Source organism: Crinia signifera, chromosome 1 (assembly GCF_055691185.1).
Source record: "Crinia signifera chromosome 1, ASM5569118v1, whole genome shotgun sequence".
In the NCBI taxonomy this organism is placed as follows: Eukaryota; Metazoa; Chordata; class Amphibia; order Anura; family Myobatrachidae; genus Crinia; species Crinia signifera.
Window position 1 is genome coordinate 400,747,632 of NC_139217.1, and position 22,699 is coordinate 400,770,330.

General features: G+C 47.0%; 1 protein-coding gene and 1 long non-coding RNA gene across 2 annotated transcripts in view; one reads left to right on the forward strand and one right to left on the reverse strand.

Annotated features, from left to right (window-relative positions):
• The window catches only part of CAMK4 (calcium/calmodulin dependent protein kinase IV), a 159,277-nt gene extending 157,760 nt beyond the window's left edge, over window positions 1–1,517 (reverse strand). Inside the window, exon 1 of the mRNA XM_083151674.1 lies at window positions 850–1,517. Coding sequence (XP_083007800.1) covers window positions 850–1,025 — 176 coding nt within the window. The 5' untranslated portion in view covers window positions 1,026–1,517. The remainder of the gene's footprint in view (window positions 1–849) is intronic.
• Window positions 1,518–4,356: 2,839 nt separating this feature from the next.
• LOC146031356 (uncharacterized) lies at window positions 4,357–14,831 on the forward strand. Its single transcript, XR_014456829.1, has 4 exons — window positions 4,357–4,498; window positions 10,074–10,190; window positions 11,728–11,820; window positions 14,266–14,831. It is a non-coding gene; the product is annotated as an uncharacterized LOC146031356 (long non-coding RNA).
• The last annotated feature ends 7,868 nt before the right edge of the window (window positions 14,832–22,699 follow it).

Below are 22,699 nucleotides of genomic sequence, written 5' to 3' on the forward strand. Positions count from 1 at the left end.
ATTTGGTTATTATGTATAATATTTGTAACCACAAACTAGGTAATTAATTACACACACAATCAGTACATACAAAGAACACATTGTGAATCACTGATGTCCATTCTAACACTGAAAAATCCATATCATTTGTATTATCTCTGTGTCTCAGCACTGACATTATTGCTTTAGCACAAAGGTCATCTGTGCTTATTGCTGGATGGAGGCAGCGTTATTAAAACAAATATAATACAATAAACTACAAACCCTATGTAGTGTGAGCACATCAACCCAGATGGAGAGATGACTGGCAGATGTGCTACCACCATTGTTCCACAGCAGGAGGCAAAGTGTAAATATAGTGACCTAAAAAGGTGGAGATACCATCATCTGATCTCCAACAGGGGGCAACAAGCCTGAGACCATCACCGGCTTCTTGTGTGCTAGGCTCGCAGCAGCATAATGGCATGTATGTACAGTGCATGCTAGGGAGCAGCACACACACATCCCTGCCCTGCCTGCAGCCGGGCACAGCGATCACATGTACAGGCTGCATATTATAGCACATGTACAGGCTGCATATTATAGCACATGTACTGGCTGCATATTATAACACATGTACTGGCTGCATATTATAACACATGTACAGGCTGCATATTATAGCAGGTGCAGTGCGGCCCCCGGGCACAGCTCGCTGTCCTAGGATGTGCTGGGAATGAGAATGCCTGCTGCCTGCATGTGTATAATACAGCTGTATACAGTGCTGCCCCCTCACCGGCACCATGATGAGGAGAACTTTCCCCGTGTGCCCGGCATGCTGTGCCCGGGAGCGTGGCTGCTGCATATGGGGGGGCTGCTGCCCCATCTCCTTACCGTCCCAGCTCGGACTCCAGCTCGTAGTAATGGGCCAAGGTGTCCTTGTTGGAGCCATCGATCCAGTAATCGGGTGCAGCGCTGCCGGACCTGGAGGAGGAGGAGGAGGCGGACGAGGACGCGGTGGAAGACGAGGAGGAAGACGAGGACGAGGAAGGCAGAGTGACTTTCAGCATGTCGGGGCGGTGGAGGAGGAGGACAGGGCTGCCAGAAGGGGGAATGATGAGATGGAAGCCCTCAGCACGGAGCCTCACTCGCTGGAGCAGAGATTGCAGCCAATGGAGCGGCTGCAGGAGGAGGAGGCAGGGTCTGCGTGCGCCCAGGTCCCTATGATATGCGGAGCCCCTGCTGCTGCTGCTGGTGGTGGTCCTGCTGCTGGGCACTGGCACACTGTACCCTCTCGGACGAGCCCTGTGCAGAGCGAGGTGCACGCTGGAGAAGGGCAGCCGGGGTGATGCCCGCAGGGAGGGTGATAGCTTCCTCCTGATTGTTTTCCCTGTGTTACCTCTAAGCACCCAGGCGGCTGCCAGCTGTGCGGGGAACGCGGGAGCCGGGGTATTTATAGGCACACTCGGACTTTGTTTAGTTGTAGCGCTGCCATCGCAACCCTGCTCCGTGCAACCTGCTGCTGCTGAGGGACGGAGCCAGTGCACAAGCTGGTGCTGAGGATGCCAGACTGAGGTGCCCCTGTGTGACACTCCTCTAGCTACAGTGTGTGTGACACTCCTCCAGCTGTGTGACTGTCAGTAGTCCTGGTGTTTGACAGTCCTCCAGCTATGTGACAGTATTGCTGGTGTGTGACAGCTGGAGGCTGTGTGACAGTATTCCTGGGGTTTGACAGCCCTCCAGATGTGTGACAGCAGGCCTGGTGTGTGACAGTCCTCCAGCTATGTGACAGCAGTCCTGGTGTTTGACAGTCCTCCAGCTATGGGACAGTATTGCTGGTGTGTGACAGCTGGAGGCTGTGTGACAGTATTCCTGGGGTTTGACAGCCCTCCAGATGTGTGACAGCAGTCCTGGTGTGTGACAGTCCTCCAGCTATGTGACAGCAGTCCTGGTGTGTGACAGTCCTCCAGCTACAGTATGTGACAGTATTGCTGGTGTGTGACAGCTGGAGGCTGTGGTACAGTATTCCTAGGGTGTGACAGCCCTCCAGATATGCCACAGTATTTCTGGGGTGTGACAGTCCTCCAGCTATGTGACGGTATTCCTGGAGTGTGACAGCCCTCTGGATGTGTGACAGTATTGCTGATGTGGGACAATCCTCCAGCAATGTGACTATTTCTTGTTTGTGACAGCCCTCCAGCTGTGTGACAGTATTCCTGGGGTGTGACAGCCCTCCAGTTGTTTGACAGTATTCCTGGGGTGTGACAGCCCTCCAGCTGTGTGACAGTATTCCTAGGGTGTGACAGCCCTCCAACTGTGTGTCAGTATTCCTGGTGTGTGACAGCCCTCCAGTTGTTTGACACTGGTTCTGGGGTGTGACAGCCCTCCCACTGTGTGACAGAAGTCCTGGTGTGTGACATTTCTCCAGATGTGTGGTACTCCTCCATTTGTGGAGGTCTTCCATCTATGTGACAGTCTTCCGTGTGTGTGTGTGTGTGTGTGTGTGTGTGACAGTCACCATTACCTGTTGCTCCATATAGCCTACCTATTCAATACCTTGTGAGAAAGGAGATTCCCACACCAGGATTAGTTCCAGCGGTGGCTCATACCTCTGCAGAGGAGGGGGCTTTCGCCACTGCTATGCACCTAGTCCTGGTCCCCGCCGTTGGCACTCCCGACCATCAGTCTTGGACCTCGCCACAGGGCCGGCGCATGCACAGTAGCTTATTCTGTACTGCGCATGCGTTAGCCCCCAGCCTCTATGGGCTGCTTTTGCAGCAGCCGACAGAGGCATATTCAGGATCCCATACTGCGCATGCATAGAACCCGGTTTATATAGGCTGTTGCTCAGCAGCCCATGTAGATGTGTCCCGGAGGGAGGGAACACCTACCAATGGGATTGCCTTGGGTGGCTGGCAGGTCAGACTTCCAATAGGAAGTCACTGCCAGTCACAGTGAAGCCAAAGCAGTCTCACGGACTGCATCTGGCTTCACTACAGTGGCGGATTTTACCGGGGGGGGACTGCAGCCCATAAGTATAAACCACCTCTGGTAAGTTCCCAAGTTATAATGTTAAGGAGAGATCAATATATTCTATATGTATATGAATCACACAATTTCAACTTTCAACTATTGGTGCTGTCCATTGGTTTCATGTATACAAAATTGGTCAAAAGAAAGCAAGGGAAATCAATTCAAAGCGGTCACACTCTTACCTCCACAGAATAATTGTTAAAATATTTTTATACTTTACATATAATTTTTAAAATCCTTCAGTTTCGTATTATGTAAAATACAATATATACAGTATAGGGTGTATTACCCTTTTCTTTTTATTTGCTCAGAAAGTGCCCTATAATAGGGCAAATTGAGCGGAATATATAATAAAAATATACCCTACAGCTGAAGCTGGCCATACATTAGAACGACCTGCATATGATGCAGATCGTATGTAGGTTGTATGATCGATCAAACCCATCGATCAAAGCCATCTTGACTAATCATATTTGCAGTACGTTTGATCCATTAAATGACCTCTCGACCTGCGGGACCACGCATCACTGAAATACCTCATGATGTGCACACAATCGATTGCACGACCCGTCAAAATTGTGCACTCTGGCCTGATATGGATCTAATGCAGTTATTCCAAACCTGGAGTACTAGTACCCATGGGGGTACTCTGCAGAACAGTTGGAGGTACTTGAAAATAATATTGGTAATGGCGGAAAAAAAAGTCTCCCAATGCCATGAAGACGAACCACGTTGCCTCTATTCCGGTTCTGTAAGAAAGGTCATTAGCGTCTGCTCATGCTTTTTCGCGACCACCAATCCACTGGAAACAACCCTCACTGCCCTCAGAGATCAGCAATCATCCTACAACGCCAGGAAGCCCTGAGACAGTATACAGCCAGTGGCACTACTCCATAACTGCTCACTTCCACTCCACTCTTAAGTACTGTGGAGACAAAATAGAGAGGAGGGGTAAATGAAAAGCCTAATCAATGGGTTAAGAGGCGGAGAGAATTGGTTTAGACCTGGGTGCGTGGCATAGCCAGATAAGGGGGGGGGGGGGGGGGGGCTGGAGAGTGTACTGTACCACAGGCAGCCCCCAGCTAGTGCACAGTGGCATCACTATTGGTGTGTATTACTGAATGATATTTTGAACAGCAATTTGCGCTCCAGTGGGTAGTTAACACAGCTTTCTGTAGTCTGTACATACAGTGTAATACCCTGCTATACAAGTATTGTGTGTGATGATGATGAAGCACGCGATAGTGAATTTTGTTTACAGTGGTGAATAATTCCCAGCAGCTTTGGCAGTTGCATGTCACATGACCAGTGTCAGAAGGAGAGTGAGCAGCAGTTGGACAGTGCAGTCTGTGAGGAGAAGTCCAGGGAGAAAGAGAGCGGCAGACAGAGGGAGCATGGAGGACGCTTATACTTACTGGTGGTATGCAGAGATGGTTCATCGATGGTGAGGATTCCCTCTGAGGTTCTTGCTATCACCTGCCAGACTGTAAATGATAAAAGGAGATGTGTGGTGAGTCCAGCCCCAAAATACATTCATACCTGTACCAGCCCAGGAAAGAGGTGTTCTCATGTTTACCTACACAGCTGTATACTATTTTACCTCTGAAAAGAGACCTTTTACCTCAGAAAGGCTGTAATACGCTCTTCTCTCACCCTAATGTATATATTTAAAGATATACTATCCCAGGAAGGTTAAAAGAAGCTAATGCAGGGTTAACACAGAGACTGCGTTTACCTCAGATGATAACTGTACAACAGGCAGACATATATGTGCTTCCTCATCAGAAGGATAGAAGTCATTTTCCCTGACTAATATTATTTGATGGAGAAATAGTGACTGTAATAAGCAATATGGTGTAAAGCCTTTATACAGTTGGCTTCATGCTACAGTGATGTACAGATGGAGCCGGGCTTGTCTTTGCAGGGGATGGCGATGGCGACGCCAGCCGCCATCCCCCGCCACCCGCCATCTGTATCTGCGAAAGGGGATGCGCGCGCGTCCCCTTCCGACGGCTTCCCCCGGGTCCCTGCCGGCTTGTCGGCGGTCACCCGGGGTCCCCACCGCCTCCCCGCACCCCCCTAACCCTGTCCGTCTCCCTGAAGCGGAGACGGACAGGTTCCCGTCGCCCCGCCGCACGGAAACTGAGACGCACGCGATGGAGAGCCGGGCTGCTGGCGTATCGCCAGCGGTGACAGTCTGGCGATTCGCCAGCAAGAGGGAGCCCGACTCCATCTGTACACGCTTAGGCAAAGGATATGAAGAAAAGTGGAGAGAGGATATATACATTGTTGTTACAGTGCATACTTGCCTACTTTTGAAAACTAGTTTCTGGGAGATTATAGTTGGTAGGAGAATTTTGCACAGCGCCCCACTGAGGGGGCGTGTCATGCTCCACCCAAAGGGTGTGTCTAGTGCCATATATGGAGAGATTGTGAAAAGAGATTGTGAACGTGGCACCTAGATGTGTGGGTGTGTACTGCTACATCTGAGAGGAATCTTTTAAAATGACATATCCAAATGTGGATGAGCCCAAAAGCAGTTAGTAAGCGCTACTATACTTGCTAAAGTGCTGGGAAATGGTGCTGATGATTCGATGTAAATGTATCTGTCTCTCATTCCTTTTTTCCCCAAAAATGTAACAGTGTAATGTGGGCTAGGTGAAATGAGGGAGATTGGTAGACTAATGAGGGAGAGTGGGAGATTGCTGCTATTTCAGGGAGTCTCCTGCACAATGCAGGAGGGTAGGTAACTATGTTACGGTGTTGTGAGAAGCCAGAAATTATCACCTGATTCATTTTCACTTGTTGATTACAAATAAGCCCACTGTCAGGATATTTAGTGCCGGACTCCAATCTACAAAACAAAAATAGACGCTTTGGTTATAGTGACTACCTAATAGAGACAGGCTAAGTAAAAGTTTACAGCTGCAGCAGGTATATTATTGCACAATAATAAATTAGTATTTTAGCATATCATAGTGATAATCTTGTCATTTTGATGTCATGTGAAAATGGTAACCTTATATCTATGTTGAATATATATGTATATATATATATATATATATATATATATATATATATATATATATATAAATATCTTGTTCGGTATTAGATAAGATACAAATTTGCAAGTACAGTAAATTCAGATTTGTTACAGGCAGCCTGAAGAAAGAAACTCTTTGGGATGAGAAGCTTCGTTCCAGCTCCAGTTTAATAAAATTGTCTTATTTCTGTGTTTTGTGTCTATATTAATGTAATGTTTATTTCATATACCTTTTTTTTTTTCCATCAATAGTTTTTTATTGGTACAGAAAGTTTATATGGGGTACAAAAAGAAAGAGGGGACATTTGGAGGGGGGTGGGGACATGGACTTTAATCGTAACACGTTACAACTTAGTAAACAGCATAAGACATAAAACATAAAGCATAAAGCATGTCGCTACGCAGAGCGACCAGTACAAAGAGCATGGTGGAGCACATAGCAGAGCATGGTGACCATGATACTCTTAAGAACCATGAATAGGTTAACCAGTGGATGAAGAAGGGGCAGGCAAGGGGCTTTGGACCTGGGGTGGGGAGGCATCAGGGGGTTTATTCAGGCTGAACTGTGATGGGGGTAGGGAGGTTGTGGAAGGGAGAAATCTGGTACCATCGCCTTCTGTGGCATAAACGTACGATGGTAGCCAACGGGGATGGGAGTGGGAGGGTCCTGGAGGGGAGGATAGTGAGCAGGTTTCCAAAAGGAAGTGATGATTTGTTTTTAATATAACCTGGAGGATGGATGGGGGGGAGGGTTGTTTCCATTGCTGGGCTAAGTTTGCCCTTGCCGCAATGAGTATATGCCCGAGGACATATACTTTTCCTGTTGGGACCTCCAAGGGAAACACATGAAATAGAGCAGTACTTGGCGATGGGGCCAGCCTCAGCTGGAGGACAGTATCGATTAATTTGAATACCTCGTCCCAGTACAACCGGAGTTTAGGACAAGACCAGAAGACATGGTATATGTTGCCCACACAGCCACACTGTCTCCAACACTGGTTAGAACAGGATGGCCAGAAGGTATGGAGATGGTTGGGGGTCAGGTAAAGTCGATTGATGAGTTTAATATGCATCTCAGTATGATTGAGGCAGCGGGACATTGTAAAGGAGGATAGAAAGATCGTTCGCCACTGCGAAGGCGAGAAGGACGCACCAAGGTCCGATTCCCACTTCCTATGGGCAGAAGACTTAGAGAACTCGGAGGGGGTTACCAATGACTTATACCAAAAGGAAATATCTCCTGTAGAGTGTGATAGGGATGGTCTGGAGAGAGCGATCTGTGAAATTGCATCCGGTGGGGAGTAGTTGTGGAAGTTGGCTTTCCACCAGTGTGCGAGTTGTAGAAAGTGGTACTGTTCAGTACTGGGGAGTGAAAACCGGTGTTGGAGGGTAGTGAAGGGGATCATAGAGTGGGCATCCAAGACGTCACCCAAGGAGGTTATTCCTCAGGATCTCCAAACATTTAGACGAAGGTTGGGGATCAACTTCGCCACTGTAGCGATGGGTAGGGTAGTAATAAGGAGAGTCGGAGCGGGGAGGGTAGCAGTCAGTTGGTCCCACGCGTGAAGAGTAGCTATAGTGAATGGGAGTAGATTCGGGAGGGCCGTTCTAACATGCTTTGGGATCTTAAACAGTTCTGATAATGTTATATGGGGGGAGCGGCATTGTTCAATGTTTACCCATGCTCTAGAGGGTGTGGGGTCAGTGTAGTATTTAATTGGGGCCAGTAAGCAGGCTGACTGGTAGAGGAATAGGTCGGTGAGGTCTAGTCCCCCGAAAGCTCTGGGGATCAACATTTTGGAACGGGCCATTGCTGGGGGCTTAGCTGACCAGACATATTTCGTCAAAATGGAGGAAGCTAGTTGCAAAGATTTTTTGGGGAAAACGTAGGGGATGGTACAGAATAAATACATTAGTTTAGGGAGAAGGGACATCTTAAATGCCGCCATACGTCCCAACCAGGAAATTTCAAATGATAGCCAGGATTTAGAAATAGCGGCCAGGGATGTTAGGAGGGGGGATAGGCACTGGCGTAAATTGCGCAAGTCAGCCCCCGCCACTGCTTGGGGGAGCGGGGGCTGCGTGGGCGCCTGGCCGCAGGCATCTGCCCGGCGCTCTGAGCTACCTGCTGTGTGAGTGCGTGCAGCGCTGCTGTCGCGCCGACACAGCACGGGCGCCGCCATGACAGTCTGACAGAATCACAGTCAGACTGTCACATGACGCCGCGGCTGTCCAATGGGGAGGGTAGGCGGGCTGCTTTGAAATGAGGGCGGGGGGCGTGGCCTGGCACGGAGAGTGACAGGCAAGCAGCAATGACTGCTGGGTACCCCTGCCTCAGCTTTTATATGCGTGTGACTTGATGACGTCACACGCTGGAGAGGCCACGCTGGAGAGGAGCCGGGAAGCTGAGCAGAGGCAGTGAGGCACGCAGCACGCTTCCAAGTCACTCTCAGCTTATAACAAGCGGATTTGTGCTTGTTATCTTTGTGAGTAGAGTTCAGTTGCTAGTTATTTTATATTAGGGTTGCTTGTTTGGGGGCTTATTTTAATTATATTTATCAGCAGCTTGTTTTGGGCTTTGTGGTTTGTTTTTTTGGGGGGGAAATTCACTCATTTAGCATAGAGATAAGGGACAAACACATGTGAGAACAAGTAGAACTAATAGCCCCCACACTAAAATGATGTTTTGGCCGATTGTCCTATTTCTGACCGATATATCGGCCGATTTTTATCGATAATCGACAATAATCGACTGATTTTTGTTGATTATCGGAAAAATCGGCTATCTCTGTTGCTGTCTGCTGGTTGTGTGTATTCATTAGGGCTAATGGGGCAGATGTGTTATAGCGGCGCTATAATACTTCCTGCTTCGCCTCATTAGCGAGGCGAAGCAGGAGGGGAGACCGACAAGATGCATTAATATCTTGTCTGGCAAAGCAGGGGAGCGTAAACTCCCCCCTCCGGCGATGCTGACCGTTCATACATTCGACCTGATATCATTTAGATAGCAGCGCCGATATGGACAGGGGCGCATAGCACCCCTGTCCTTTACCGCACACTGGCTCCATTGTACATGGGGGGAGAAGGGGTATCAGTGCCCATAACGTGCGCTGATACCCCTTCTCCCCCATAACGAATGGTCATACATCTGCCCCAATCTGATTTAAACATTAGGGCTAATCTGATTTAATACTTATTAGATTGTTTTATCTTTACTTAAGGTGCCCAATACACAGCACATTTTAACAGGTGTGATGCGTGCTCCTGCACACATCACATTGCACTGCACAAAAAGTATGTGCTGCACAACATTGCATTGCATCCTGTTCAAAACACATGCAATGCGATCAAGGACAAAATGTGCGGTGCCTATTGCACTAGAGTCCTCATTCTAATTTACCCGCAAAGCTGCAGAATTCGCAGCTTTGTGTGTTATGTAAATGATGCCCACATGCAGATTTCACCTGCATGCATGCGAATGGATGTTTTGCATAAACATCCATTCACAGCCTTATGTGTAGGGCAGAAACCATTCGATAGACGCCGACCATCGAATGGTTTCTCTAGCGCTTGCAGAACTAAGACAATATCTGGTGTCTTAGATCTGCTGCTCCCTCTGCGGGAAGAGGGCGGGCGGCTGACATCCGATGATGTCAGCTGCCGACCCCTGGTACCCATGTCACCTGCGAATTTCCATGGGAATGCCCATGAAACGCTGGGTGTTCCGATGGGCGCTACCCATGGAAGCTGCCCCACGACCCTCGCCCGCACTGCTAAGTGTGAACGAGCCGGTGAATAATCAATTCACCGTGCCCACTCGCACAAAGCGGCTGCACATGTGCATAAAAGTTTATGCACATTCGAAGTAGCTAAACATCGCTCCCCAGTGCAAAGGTTCAGGGGAGCGATCAGACCAGAATCTGAGACCATGTATGCACCTTTTAGAATAAATATTTCTTAGTGCATACAAACAATCACAATTATTTTTTCCGAATGGTTTGGGCTTGTTTTTCGATCATCATTTGCTTATTTTTCATTTCAGAGTTGGCAACACTGTGAGCAGGGACTAGGGAGCCTCAGGGAGCAGAGAAAGACAGAGTGTCCCAGTCCACCCAGACCCAGTCTTTACTCCTCAAAAACCTGACTTGTAAAATAAGAGGTGTGTTTTTATTTGCACCTATATAAAGAAATAAATGTAAAAGGTGTGTGTGTGTGTGTGTGTGTGTGTATATATATGTATATATATGTGTATATATATATATATATATATATATATATATATACATACATATATATACAATTTCATTCTAGCACCCCCATGCAGTTCCTCTTCCCTGCCTGGGGTGTTGATGTCTGCTGTGGTGTTTCTACCACTGGTCTGGTTCACATATCAGTACTGATATACAGACCACACTGTGCTAGAAGCACTACATCAGACAGCGACACCCCAGGCAGGGAAGAGGAACTGCATGTATATATATATATGTGTGTGTGTGTGTGTATATGTGTGTATATATATATATATATATATATATATATATATATATATAAACAGATATCGGCAGCGGCACTCAGTATAAAAGAAAAGTCGACACAACGCCGTGTAGACGTCTACACGGCGTTGTGTCGACTTTTCTTTTATACTGAGTGCCGCTGCCGATATCTGTTTGTATCAAGCCCGCTAACGCTGACTGTGGAAGGCACCGGGAAAGTAAACCCATGTATGCAGTGAGTGCCGGAGCTACCAAGAAACGCTCTATATATATATATATATATATATATATATATATATATATATATATATATATATATATTCATTCCAAAGAAAGAAGGCACTCGGGAAACAACGATGTAAAGAAACACACAAACGTGTATTGTTGAGCTTTCGGGGTTTGACCCCATTCCTCAGAACACGACTACAGCCAATTGTTCTGAGGAAGGGGGTCAAACCCCGAAAGCTCAACAATACACGTTTGTGTGTTTCTTTACATCGTTTTTTCCTGAGTGCCTTCTTTCTTTAGAGTTTGTATGAATATTCTTCTAGTGCATCGGGGCAAGCTGCTTAACTAACAGAGTGCCGGCAGGATTGGATTCATATTTACCTGGGCACCCGCATATTTACTTACAGGTGCGGTGTGGTCCGGGCGGGTGGGTGATGGAGCTGGGCTGTATGCAGGAGGATGCAGCCTGGGTATGTAGGCATCGGGCGATGTATGGGGTCCTCGAAGAGCCAAATGCAGGCAGCCTGGGTGGGTGGGCGGTACGGCGGGAGGTCAGCGCAGGATCTGCCGGCTGTTGTGTGGCCTCAGGGACCCAAATGCAGGCAGCCTGGGTGGGTGTGTGGTACGGCTGGAGGTCAGTGCAGGATCTGCCAGCTGTTGTGTGGCCGGCGCAGTGTGACCTCTGACGTCGTCACGATGCGCAGAGGCCCACTGACCGGGACGGGAGTAGCCGGGCAGCGTCTGAGCACAAGCCCAGACGCTGCCCGGCATTAGACTGCGGATGCGCAGTCTAATCCCGAAAATTCCGGGATTGGAGACTCCAATCCCGGGATTGAAATCCCGTCGTTTTAGGGGCCAAATCCTGGGATCCCGCCGATCCCGGGATAGGCCACCCTACATGGCACTCTCAGCGGAAAAATAAATGCTGGTATTTAAGGCAACGTTTCAATGCGTTTTTTTATGCATTGTCTTCAGGGAAATCCCTTGACAACCCTAACAACTAACCATACCAGCTCGCCGACCGGAAATTGAGGGGAATACGCCATGGCAGCCCCACGCAGCGGAAAAGTGAGTAAGCACTTTTGATAGATATAAATTGTGTTTTTGTTTGCTGTGTTATTTGCACTGTACCTTGAAAAAGGGGTATCCATCCCTCGAAACGACGGATTAAAGAGTAGAACAATTTAAACATGCTTGGGATAGGCATGTGGATTAAAAAGGGATGAGATTACCTGAAGGGTAAAAAAAGGGGCAGACTAGATGGGCCAAATGGTTCTTATCTGCCGTCACATTCTATGTTTCTATGTCTTGATAAACCGTGGAGTGTCGCTGAGTGGTTGTGCTGTATTCTATATATGTATCCTGAAGGCACCCATGTCTATTCACCTCCCTGTTCTAGGGAGTGCCGGGCTGAATAGTCTACTATGGATGGATGGATAGATAGATAGGATGCGGTCACGGTCTCCACTCCGTCCAGGGCGGCTTCTGACGTGGCACGTGATGTCACCTGTGGCACACCTCGATGAGGGCGTAGCCTAGCAATGATCCACAACGCTTTCATGCTGCTAAGCCACTGGATACAGGGGAGAGACCGATCTGCACCGGCTAGGTATATAAATAAATAAAGTGCAGTAGATTATCTCAGGACCACATGCATTTCGTATAAGTAATTTTTACGGTTATTCAATTTTTTTATTTGTTCATACTTACCTGGTCCCTCGCCGTCCCCTGGCATTCTCAGTGTTTCGGGTCTGCGCCCATCTTCAGGACAAGTTGTGTGTCCTGAAGACAAAAGTAGGCACGAAACACCATTCACAATAAACAGTTGAATTTCATCTTTCTTATCAAGAACCGGAGTGACGCCTTTCTATTGATATATAGATATTTATTTTTGGTACCTGATCACAGATAGACGGTATGTTGCATATAGCTTCATGTTATATAGATTGTTCTTAGTATTCTTATTATAGACCTTTTATGTGTCGCCACAAGCGATAGTGCCCGATTACAGTCTACATCAGGCCTGTCCAACCTCTGGCCATCCCAGCATTCCCTGTCACAGTGTTGCTATTAGGGAATGCTAAAACTGGGATTTGCCAAGGCATGCTGGGATTTGTAGTTTCACAACAGCTGGAGGGCCGCAGGTTGGACAGGCCTGGTCTACATAAACAAACCAGCAAAAAAAGAACTCAGTGACTTACAATTGAATACAATAGATGCCAAGTATAGAATATATAAACACACAGATGGAGTAGCTCTCATCCTGGCAGGGGATGGCGCTGGTGTCGCCAGCCGACTTCCCCCGCCAGCGCCATGGCGATGGCGAGAAGGGGACGCGCGCGCACGAGACGCACGCGCGACCCCTTCCGACAGCGCTTCCATCCGTTCCCCGGGGTCCTCGACGCCTGCCCGCACCCCCCTCTAACCCCCCCTAACCCTGTCCGTCTCTCTGAGGCGGAGACGGACAGGGTTTCCGTCGCGCGTCTCAGTGTATTCGCTGGCGAGGCTGCTGGCGGGTCGCCAGAGGGGACGTCCTGGCGACCCACCAGCAAGGATGGGAAATACTCCATCTGTAGCTACACCACCAACTTATTGTATATTATATATTGCCTTTTTTTTACCGTTTCTAAACGGTAATATGTGCAGTCTGAAAGGTCCAGAGTGAATTTACCGTTTTAAAATAATTGGTATTTTAAAACTGTAAAAAAGCAGGGTCCTATCCGTTTCAGACAAGTTTTTTTTTTATGTCTGAACAGGTCTGAAACGGTACCCAGGCAGCAGTGAGCACTATTGGTCACCAGCGCAGTGCATATTTAATGAGCCGGATGCTCATTACATATGCACGGCGCTGGCTCAGAGGGGATCAGGTAATGCTTAGTGTACCCTGCCCCTGCCTCAGGTACTGGGGGATGAGGGGGTATGAGTGGGGTAGTGTCCCTCCCCCCCCCCCCATTTACCCCCAGCAGCCAGTGAGTGTCAGATCCCCATCCAGAGAGCAAGCCGGGGTCACCGCCAGAGAGGAGGGGAAGGAGGAGGCAGAGGGGAGGGAGGAGGTGTGGGCTGTGACACTGATGCTGCTTTCACACCGCAAACCTGCTTTAGACCAGGTATTTACATGCGAAAGGGAGTTAAACTTGCTCTGACTCGTTTTAAAAAACATTTTAAATTGCTGGTCTAAGCAGGTTTTGCAGTGTTGAGGAATAGGAAGGAATAATATCAGCGTTGGGGGCCGTATTGGTGTTTTACATAGTTACATAGTAGGTAAGGCTGAAAAAAGACTTGCGTCCCTCTAGTTCAACCTGGTTTTCATGTGCAGTACTGTATTTCTTTGTGTGTTTTGGTGATACAAATCACTGAAAGAGGTCCCATTGAGCAACTATTGCGCGTAAGGGTTTTCCACAACTCAATTTTTAATATGAACTAGCCACACTTTATAAATATAAGTACAATATTCTCCTTTAATCGGCTACTTTATTCAGATTATTACAAAACATCTCTGGTTTGATATTGCAGACAGCAGCAGAACCAGTTGCAGGGTTGCACTGTCCTGAAGTTTCAAGCAGATAGAAAATGTCACACATCAGCAAAAAACTAAGTGGAGCGCAGAATAGACAAAAACGCAGGATGGAACAAGAAGCTGTTAAGAAACTACCCAAATTGGATCGGTTTCTTCAACGAGTACAAACACCTTCAGGTTCGCAAAATGTGGAAACTGTTCCAAGTACAGAATGTACGGAAGACCCTTCAACGTCCACATTGGTGTCACACTCAGAAAATGAAGTATTAACGGACTTAGTCACAGATAATAGTACTAATGTAGACACCCTTCTGCCGCTGCCAGCCGACAGCTGTACAAACTCAGATAATATTAGTAATGAAGAGACTCTTCTGCCGCTGTCAGCCGACAGCGACACAGAAGTTACTCAAGTTCCTGAACAAGCACATCCCCTCCAGGATGACAATGCAGGCTTTCAATTACCAATTACTGCAGCATATCCCACAGACAGAGCACACTACCCTGTAAACATTATTGATCCAGGCATTAAAGCTTTCATAATAGAACATGGATCATGCAGACCTGTGGGACCATTTCCACGTGATGAACACCGTAGAAGTTTTACAAAGTTTTACTATGACATAGTGACAGAATGTGGAGTGAAAATGCCAAGAATGTGGATATGCTATTCTCCAATATTAAACAAAGTGTACTGTGAACCTTGTTGGCTGTTTGCAGAACGCAATAAGAAAGGATACCAAGAAAGCTGGGTATCGGGAATTTCAGATTGGAAGGGACTGTCTCGAAAACTGATGGATCACGAACACAGCGTCATACATACAAGTGCCTGTTGCATGTTCAAACAATGGAAATTGCATGGAAGAATAGACAAGGAATTGGAGAAAGGAATACAAAATGAGAAAAACTTTTGGAAGAAAGTCTTGAATCGTCTGCTAAGTGTAACATTTACATTGGCCGTTTGTAATTTGTCATTCCGCGGTCATCGTGAAGTTATTGGGCATTCGCATAGTGGAAATTTTCTTGCAATTGTTGAGCTTTTGGCTGAATTCGACCCTGTTCTTAATGAACTTTTGCAGAAGGATCCTGGTGGAGCTGTTAAGAATAAAGTGAAATACCTAAGCCCAGCAATTCAAAATGAGTTCATTCAGGTACTTTCCTCACATTTGCAGAAGACATTGGTCAATGAGATAGCTGAACAACCATTCTATTCAATTCTTATGGACACGACGCAAGACATATCGAAGTGTGATCAGATGAGTGAAGTTTTCAGATATGTAACTATAAGTAAGGATGAGAGTGGCAGACCAACAGAAGTACTAATTAAAGAGACATTTCTTGGATTTCGACTGATCACTGATCAAACTGCCTTGGGGCTGTCAAATGAAATTCTGAAAGGTTTAAAACAAAAAAACTTTGATGTGTCAAAATGTGTTGGCCAAGGTTATGATGGAGCTGCAGCGATGAGTGGAATCTACAATGGTGTACAAGCCAACATCAAAAAGGTAGAAAAGAATGCTTTGTATGTCCACTGTGCATCACACAATCTCAATTTGGTTGTGAATGATGCTGTAGCAGAAATTGAAGATGTCCAAAAGTTCTTTGACATCTTGCAGAAGTTGTATACTTTTCTAGCTGCAAGCATTAATCGTTGGAGACTTCTAGAACCGTACCATGAATTTAAAAGAATGAATGTAGAGGGTCATCCAGATGTGACATTGAAGAAGTTGTGTCCTACTCGGTGGGCTAGTAGGTTTGATGCTGTATTGGCAGTGAAGCATCGATTTGCTGCAGTAATGAAGGCACAGATCATTTTGAAAGGAAAAAAAAGATGAAAGAGATGAGGCAAGTGGCCTGAAGAAAGCCATGGAATCTTTTAAATTTGTTTTCATACTTGTTATTTGGTACAAGGTCCTGAAATCAGTTCAGACAACTTCTAAGTTCCTTCAGGCAAAAGATGCAGACCTATCAAAATCTGTCAACTTTCTGGCACAGGTTACCAATGACATGACGGAACTAAGAAATAATTATCAGCGAACAAAGGAGGAAGCTGCGGCATTAGCAAAAACTTGGAAGATTGATGCCAATTTTGGCAACAAACGATCACATGCTATTATAAAATTCTTTGACGATTTGGCCAAACACGAGCCTTTCAAAGACCCTGAAGATGCGTTTAGAGTGAGTGTGTTCTATGCCACACTTGATGTGGTTAATGGACAACTCCAAAACAGGTTTAAAGGCATGAAGGAAGTTGTAGACAGGTTTGGCATTGTTATACCGGCCAACTTGTTGAAGGCGACAGATGAAGAAGTTATAAGGTCGGCAAACAAGATTGTGGATTTTTATCCAAAATTTCTGACAAGAGCATTTGCTGAAGAGTTGCTTACCTTGCGAACCGTATTACCGGTCGACATTCAGAAATTAAACAACATGGCTGATTTTGCGCATTTGATGATTGTGGAAAACAATATTATTGCAGGCTCCTATTGCAATGTATGCACAGCTTTGCTATTGTTCTTGACCATTCCAGTCACAGTGGCTTCATGTGAGAGATCATTCTCTAAACTGAAATTAATAAAGAATTACCTTCGAAGTACCATGTCTCAGGGACGACTGCAAAGCCTTTCAGTCCTAAGCATTGAATGTGAGGCAGGTAGAAAAATGAACAGGGATCAAGTTCTTGATGACTTTGCTGAAGCCAAAGCACGAAGAAAGAAATTCAGATAGTTGTTCAAAATTTTAAAAAAGAGTGGAAGGAAATGTAGCAGTATACAAGTAAAATGTTATTTTGTTCACCGTTGAAAGTTTGGTTGTCACTAGACTTGTTTGTTTCTGGGGCCCCTGGCAGTATTATCCATTTTATATGGCAGATCCCAATTTATTCATTGTATGTTGATGTCCTAACTGGGCGCGCCACTGCCCTATATTCTAAAATTATATGCTGTTTGCTGTTGTTATGTTGAACACTTGTGCTACGTTTATTAAGTTTATAAATGATGCTCAGTAACTGCACCACTTTAATTTTATTTATTGTAATGTAATGTTTTACATTGAAAAAAACGTAATAAACATTACTTGATTTGAAATAAAATGAACTCTTTTTTTTTTTTTCTATTTTTTTTTGCCTTACCAAAATTCCATGGGGGGGGGGGGGGGGGGCGCAATAATTTTTTTGGCTGGGGGGAGCAAAATTTATAGTTACGCCACTGGGGATAGGTTGGCATCAAATACATCAGCCATGAGGGGTGTGATATGGATGCCAAGGTATTTAATCGACTTGGCTTGCCAATTGTATTTGTAGGTGGTTTTGAGATGGGGTAAGGAGCTGGCGAGGTTTATTGGGAGGGCATCAGTTTTTGTTGTGTTGAGTTTGTAATAGGAAGCTGCACTGTACGCAGTGAGTGTTGAGTGGAGAAGTGGGAGGGAGGTAGTTGGATTGGTCACAAAAAGCAGTACGTCATCCGCAAAGAGGCTAAGCTTGTGGGCAGTAGGACCTATACGTAGACCTGGGAGGTTAGGGTCATTGCGGATGGAAATGGCCAGGGGTTCTATGGAGAGAACAAAGATTAGTGGGGAGAGAGGGCAGCCCTGTCTGGTGCCATTGGAGATCCTAAAAGAGTCAGATACAAAGCCATTGCTGAACACCCGGGCCGACGGGGAGCTATAGAGCGATAAGATTGACGTGAGAATCCGGTCTCTGAAGCCAAAGCGCGTCAACACCTCCTGCATGTATTTCCCGTTTAATCTATCGAAAGCTTTTTCAGCGTCTAAAGACAGGAGGAGGAGGTCCTGTTCAGCCGAGAGGGAGTCAATCAGGTCGAACACTCTCCTAGTGTTATCCAAAGCCTGTCGGCCCGGGACAAATCTCGTCTGGTCCGGGTGTACCAGCAAGGGCAAAAATGTATTAATACGGAGTGCCATTAGTTTGGCAAATAATTTAATATCGTTATTCAATAAAGCAATAGGGCGGTAATTTTGACAGAGGGCAGGATTTTTGCCTGGTTTTGGGATGGTTACTATGCGGGCTTCCAGTAATTTAGGGGTGGCATAGCCTGTTGAGGATAGTTCGTTAAAGAGATTAGTTAGATATGGGGATAGGAGGTCGCTGAAGGAGTAGTAAGACCAGAATTAGGTTTTTGCCTAAGTTTGAACTTCCTCAGGGCCACACAATATCACACGCACGCGCATGCAGAATATGCACACACACTTGCACTCACATACAGTCACACTCTCAGGCCTCACACGCACACAGAGTCACACTTTCATGCATCACACATATAAGTCACATTCTCATGCATAACACACACTCTCACGGGATACATACGGATGACTGGCAGTGGGAATACTGATGAAGGCAGGAGTAGAGGTATAATGATAATGCATGCATGATAATGTGCCAGACTGAAATGGCAAATTACTGTAGTGAATACGCTATAGTCCTTGTGGGATAAATGCCCGACAATTGTTATACCGACATCGGAATCCTGACTACCTGTGCTCCGACAGGGGGGGCGAGCGCAAAGAAGCCCTTATGGCAGGGCCGTAACTAGGGGGGGGGCTAGGGGGTCACACGCACTGGGCACTGGAGGGTGGGGGCGCTAGTGTGTAGTGCTAGTGTAGTGTGGGGGTCCGGGGACTGGTGGGTTAATGCCAGGTCCTAGCGGGGTCCCGGGGACTGGTGGTTTAACTCCGGCTCCTAGCTCTGCCGGACGGTGGGCGGGAAGCAGGTTTTGAAAAGACTTGCCGGACGCTGATTGGCTGAATTCAGCCAATCAGTGTCCGGCAAGTCTTTTCAAAGTCATCAGCGCTTCCCGCCACCAGGCAGATAGCGCTAGGAGACGGAGTGAGTGAAGGCTGCCGCTACACCAGTCCCTGGACCCCTGGACGCTGCACACAGGTACAGTATGTTGGCAGCGGGGGTCCAGGGACTGGTGTAGCGACAGCTTTCACATACACACAGCCCTGGCGGCGGGAAGCGCTGATGATTTTGAAAAGACTTGCTGGACGCTGATTGGCTGAATTCAGCCAATCAGCGTCCAGCAAGTCTTTTCAAAATCTACAAAAAGTAGGGTATATTTTGCTCTGCCTGATCTATGTGCGTGGTGCTGCTTGTCCTAAGGTTTGTCCAAAACCCTTTACGTATAGTTTTATTGGGTGGATGGATAGCGCACTCTGTGGTTGTTTGTGGTGTGAGTCATTTGGGGGAGGGGGGGGTGGAGAGGTGGGAAAAATGGGGAATGGGATGGGGGAAATGGAGGGGGGGCTGTTTGGGAGTAGGAGAGGTGTGGGATGGGTCACTTGAGTGTTCAAATAACAGTCAGGATGGATGAATAGTAAAATTAAGAATTTTTATTGAAGATACAATATTTTGTGGGTGCTCCACTGGGGCTGGTGTCGACACAGTCTATAGTGTAGGTGTCGATGGATGTCGGAGGACACCTAGCTGTTCCTAATAGGAGCCCTTGTGGGGATAGGGATGCCAACAGGTTCCCTCATACCATACGTCCTAAAGGGACCTATGTCTCCTATAAGGGATACAGTTGGGTGTGATGGTTCTCTGTGGGCTGTGGTGATCATAAATGTTGATGGCGTGTATTACTGTTCAGGAGCCCCGTGGGGATCAGGGTGCCAACAGGTACCTTTATACCATAAATCCAGCGGACTTATGTCTCCTGGAGTCTTGGGTGATACTGCTCAAGCAGTGATGTATAGCGTGGAAGTCCTGGATGGGAGAAATGAAAGCAAGTAGCGGCGTCCCGCACCTTGCTTCTTACCCCGTTCGTTGTAGATGTATTGTGCCGTCCTGGGCTCTCTTGGAGTCCAGATGGGTCCCATAAAGTGCTTGAACCGGTGTGGCGTCTGGTGTTGAATCCCCGCTGACAGCGTGTGTGCCAAGTCGCCGGTCTGCCGGACCTGGCGTGTTCCGGCGCACTGCTTGTGACATCAGCGCGCTCTACTCACACGGAGGAGATGGAGGATTGTGGTATTGTTAGCAAAGCCTTGTGGGTGCTGTAGTTTCTTGGCCAACGCGTTTCGGCTATGAAAAGCCTTTGTCAAGGATATTGTCTGGAGATGTGAATGGGTTTAAATAGGGTGTGGGGGTGGGTCTGATCGTCACACTTAGTGGGAGTGTCTCCTGTCCTGCGTGCATCTGACTGTTAGCAGTTGTCATGGTTACCTAATGTCCTGTGTTTCGTTGCGGGCAGGATTGTGGTCAGTTGCAGTTGTGGGGTTTTGGGGGTATTGAAGGATTATGATGTTACGGTGCTATACTATATTGGTTCATGTGAAAGTCACTAAATAAGTTTATTTAAGTTATGATGGGAGGTTATGTCACTCTACGTAGTCGTGACTACGGTTTAAGTCATGTTGGAATATAGTTGGTGACTGGTTAGGTCCTGTCAGGGCATGGATGGGTGGGGCTGTTAACTGGTTGTTAATAATGCTGTCCGTTATGGGGGGGGGGGGGGGCGGGGGAATTGGGTTTTTGTCCGTGGTGATTAAACTGCTTTATGTGGGGGGGGGGGGGGGGGAAGGGAAAAAAAAAGGTTTGGATAGTTGGCTGGGTAGGTGTCATCTGTGTTATCTGACAAATACTTATGTGATGCTGCTGATATTGAAGTCTATGTTATGTCCTTTTGGCAGGGCCGGTGCGACACACTGCAGCGCCCCAGGCGGGAGGGGGGGAGTGGGTGCCCTGCCGCTTACCTGCTGATGGGGGGGCTGATGCCGCATCCGCCGCTGAGTCCAGGGGGGGATGCGGCCGCTGATGCTGAGCAGAGGGGGGAGCCTCCGTTGCCGAGTAGAGGGAGGGGAGCTTGAGTCCTGGGGGGAGGGAACAATGCCGCTGAGTCCGTGGTGGGGTGTTGGTGTGGGGCACCGCTCACATGGCTCCAAGTGGGGGGGGAGCTGCTCCCACGACGCCCTCCAGTGGCCGGCGCCCTAGGCAAATGCCTAAGGCTGCCTAGTGGTGGCGCCGGCCCTGCCTTTTGCCAGTTGGGGGTCACCTGTTTGATGCCCATGTAAGTCATGAGTGCTGGGTTCATGTTATGTTTTTCTTTAAAGTGTTGTGACACACGGTGTTGTTCGTATCCAATTCTGATATTACGTATGTGCTCGTAAATACAATTTTTGAGCGGTCTAATGGTCCTACCTACATATTGAGTGCCACAGGGGCACGCAATCAAATATATAATCCCCTTGGTGTGGCAGGTAATCTCTTCCTTAATTTTGTAGGTTTGACCCGTGGTGTGTGAACTGAAGGTGTTCTTGGTTTTGTTCCCCCTATTCGAGATTTTTCAGCCCATGCATGTGCCGCAATGGTGAAACCCTGGGTTGAGTATACTACCATCTAGTTTTCACTGTATTTTCTGTGCAGGGGGGATGTGATTGCATACTAGCTGTTTTTTAATGTCAGGGGCTTTTCTGTAAACCACTTTTGGTTGTGGTGGTAGGATATCCATCAATGTGTCGTCTTCCAGGAGGATGTGCCAATATTTTTTGACTATGTGTTTGATCTGGTTAGCTGAGTTGTTATATTGTGTAACAAAATAGGGACCGTCCGTGTTTTCTTTGGTGTTAGTTTTCTTGTTTGTCAGTAGTGTATCTCTCTCAGTTTGTTGTATTCTGTCATATGCATCGTCAACTGTTTTTGTTTTGTAGTTTTTTTCTTTGAATTTTTGTTTGAGGTCTTGTCCTTGTATTTGATAGTCTTTTATTGTGGTGCAATTTCTCCTAATTCTGGTGAATTGGCCTAATGGAATACTCTTAATCCAGTTGGGGTGGTGGCTGCTGGTGGATAGGATGTAGCTGTTTATATCAACGGGTTTGTGGAAAGTGCGGGTGCTGAGTTGGTTATTCTCTATGTAGATTTCTAGATCTAAAAATTCTACTTTTTCTGTGCTGTAGTTTGTGGTAAATTTAAGATTGCAGTTGTTGGAGTTGATGTGTGAGAGGAAATGTGTTAGTGTTGATTCAGGTCCTTCCCATATGAACAGGATATCATCTATATATCTCCGCCAGAGGACAAGGTTCACCCCAAAGCCATGCCCCTCCCATATGTTCTCTCTCTCCCAGTTGCTCATGAAGAGGTTGGCATAGCTAGGGGCGAACCTTGTCCCCATGTCGGTACCTGTTGTCTGTAGATAAAAATGATCTTGAAACCAGGTGTAGTTATGTTCCAAAATGTACTGAATTGAGTCTAAAATGAAGGTGGCCTGTGTTGGTTGCATGTCCGGGTCTGTCTCTAGGTAGTGTTTGATGCTGTCTAGCCTGTGTTAATGATTAATGACTGTATATAGTGATGTGACATCACTGGTGCCTATCAGCATCCCTTCTTTCCATTGAATGTTCTGTAGTGTTTGTAATGTGTGTGTGGTGTCTCTGAGAAAGGATTTTTGTGTGGTGACGTATTTTTGCAGGAATTGGTCTATA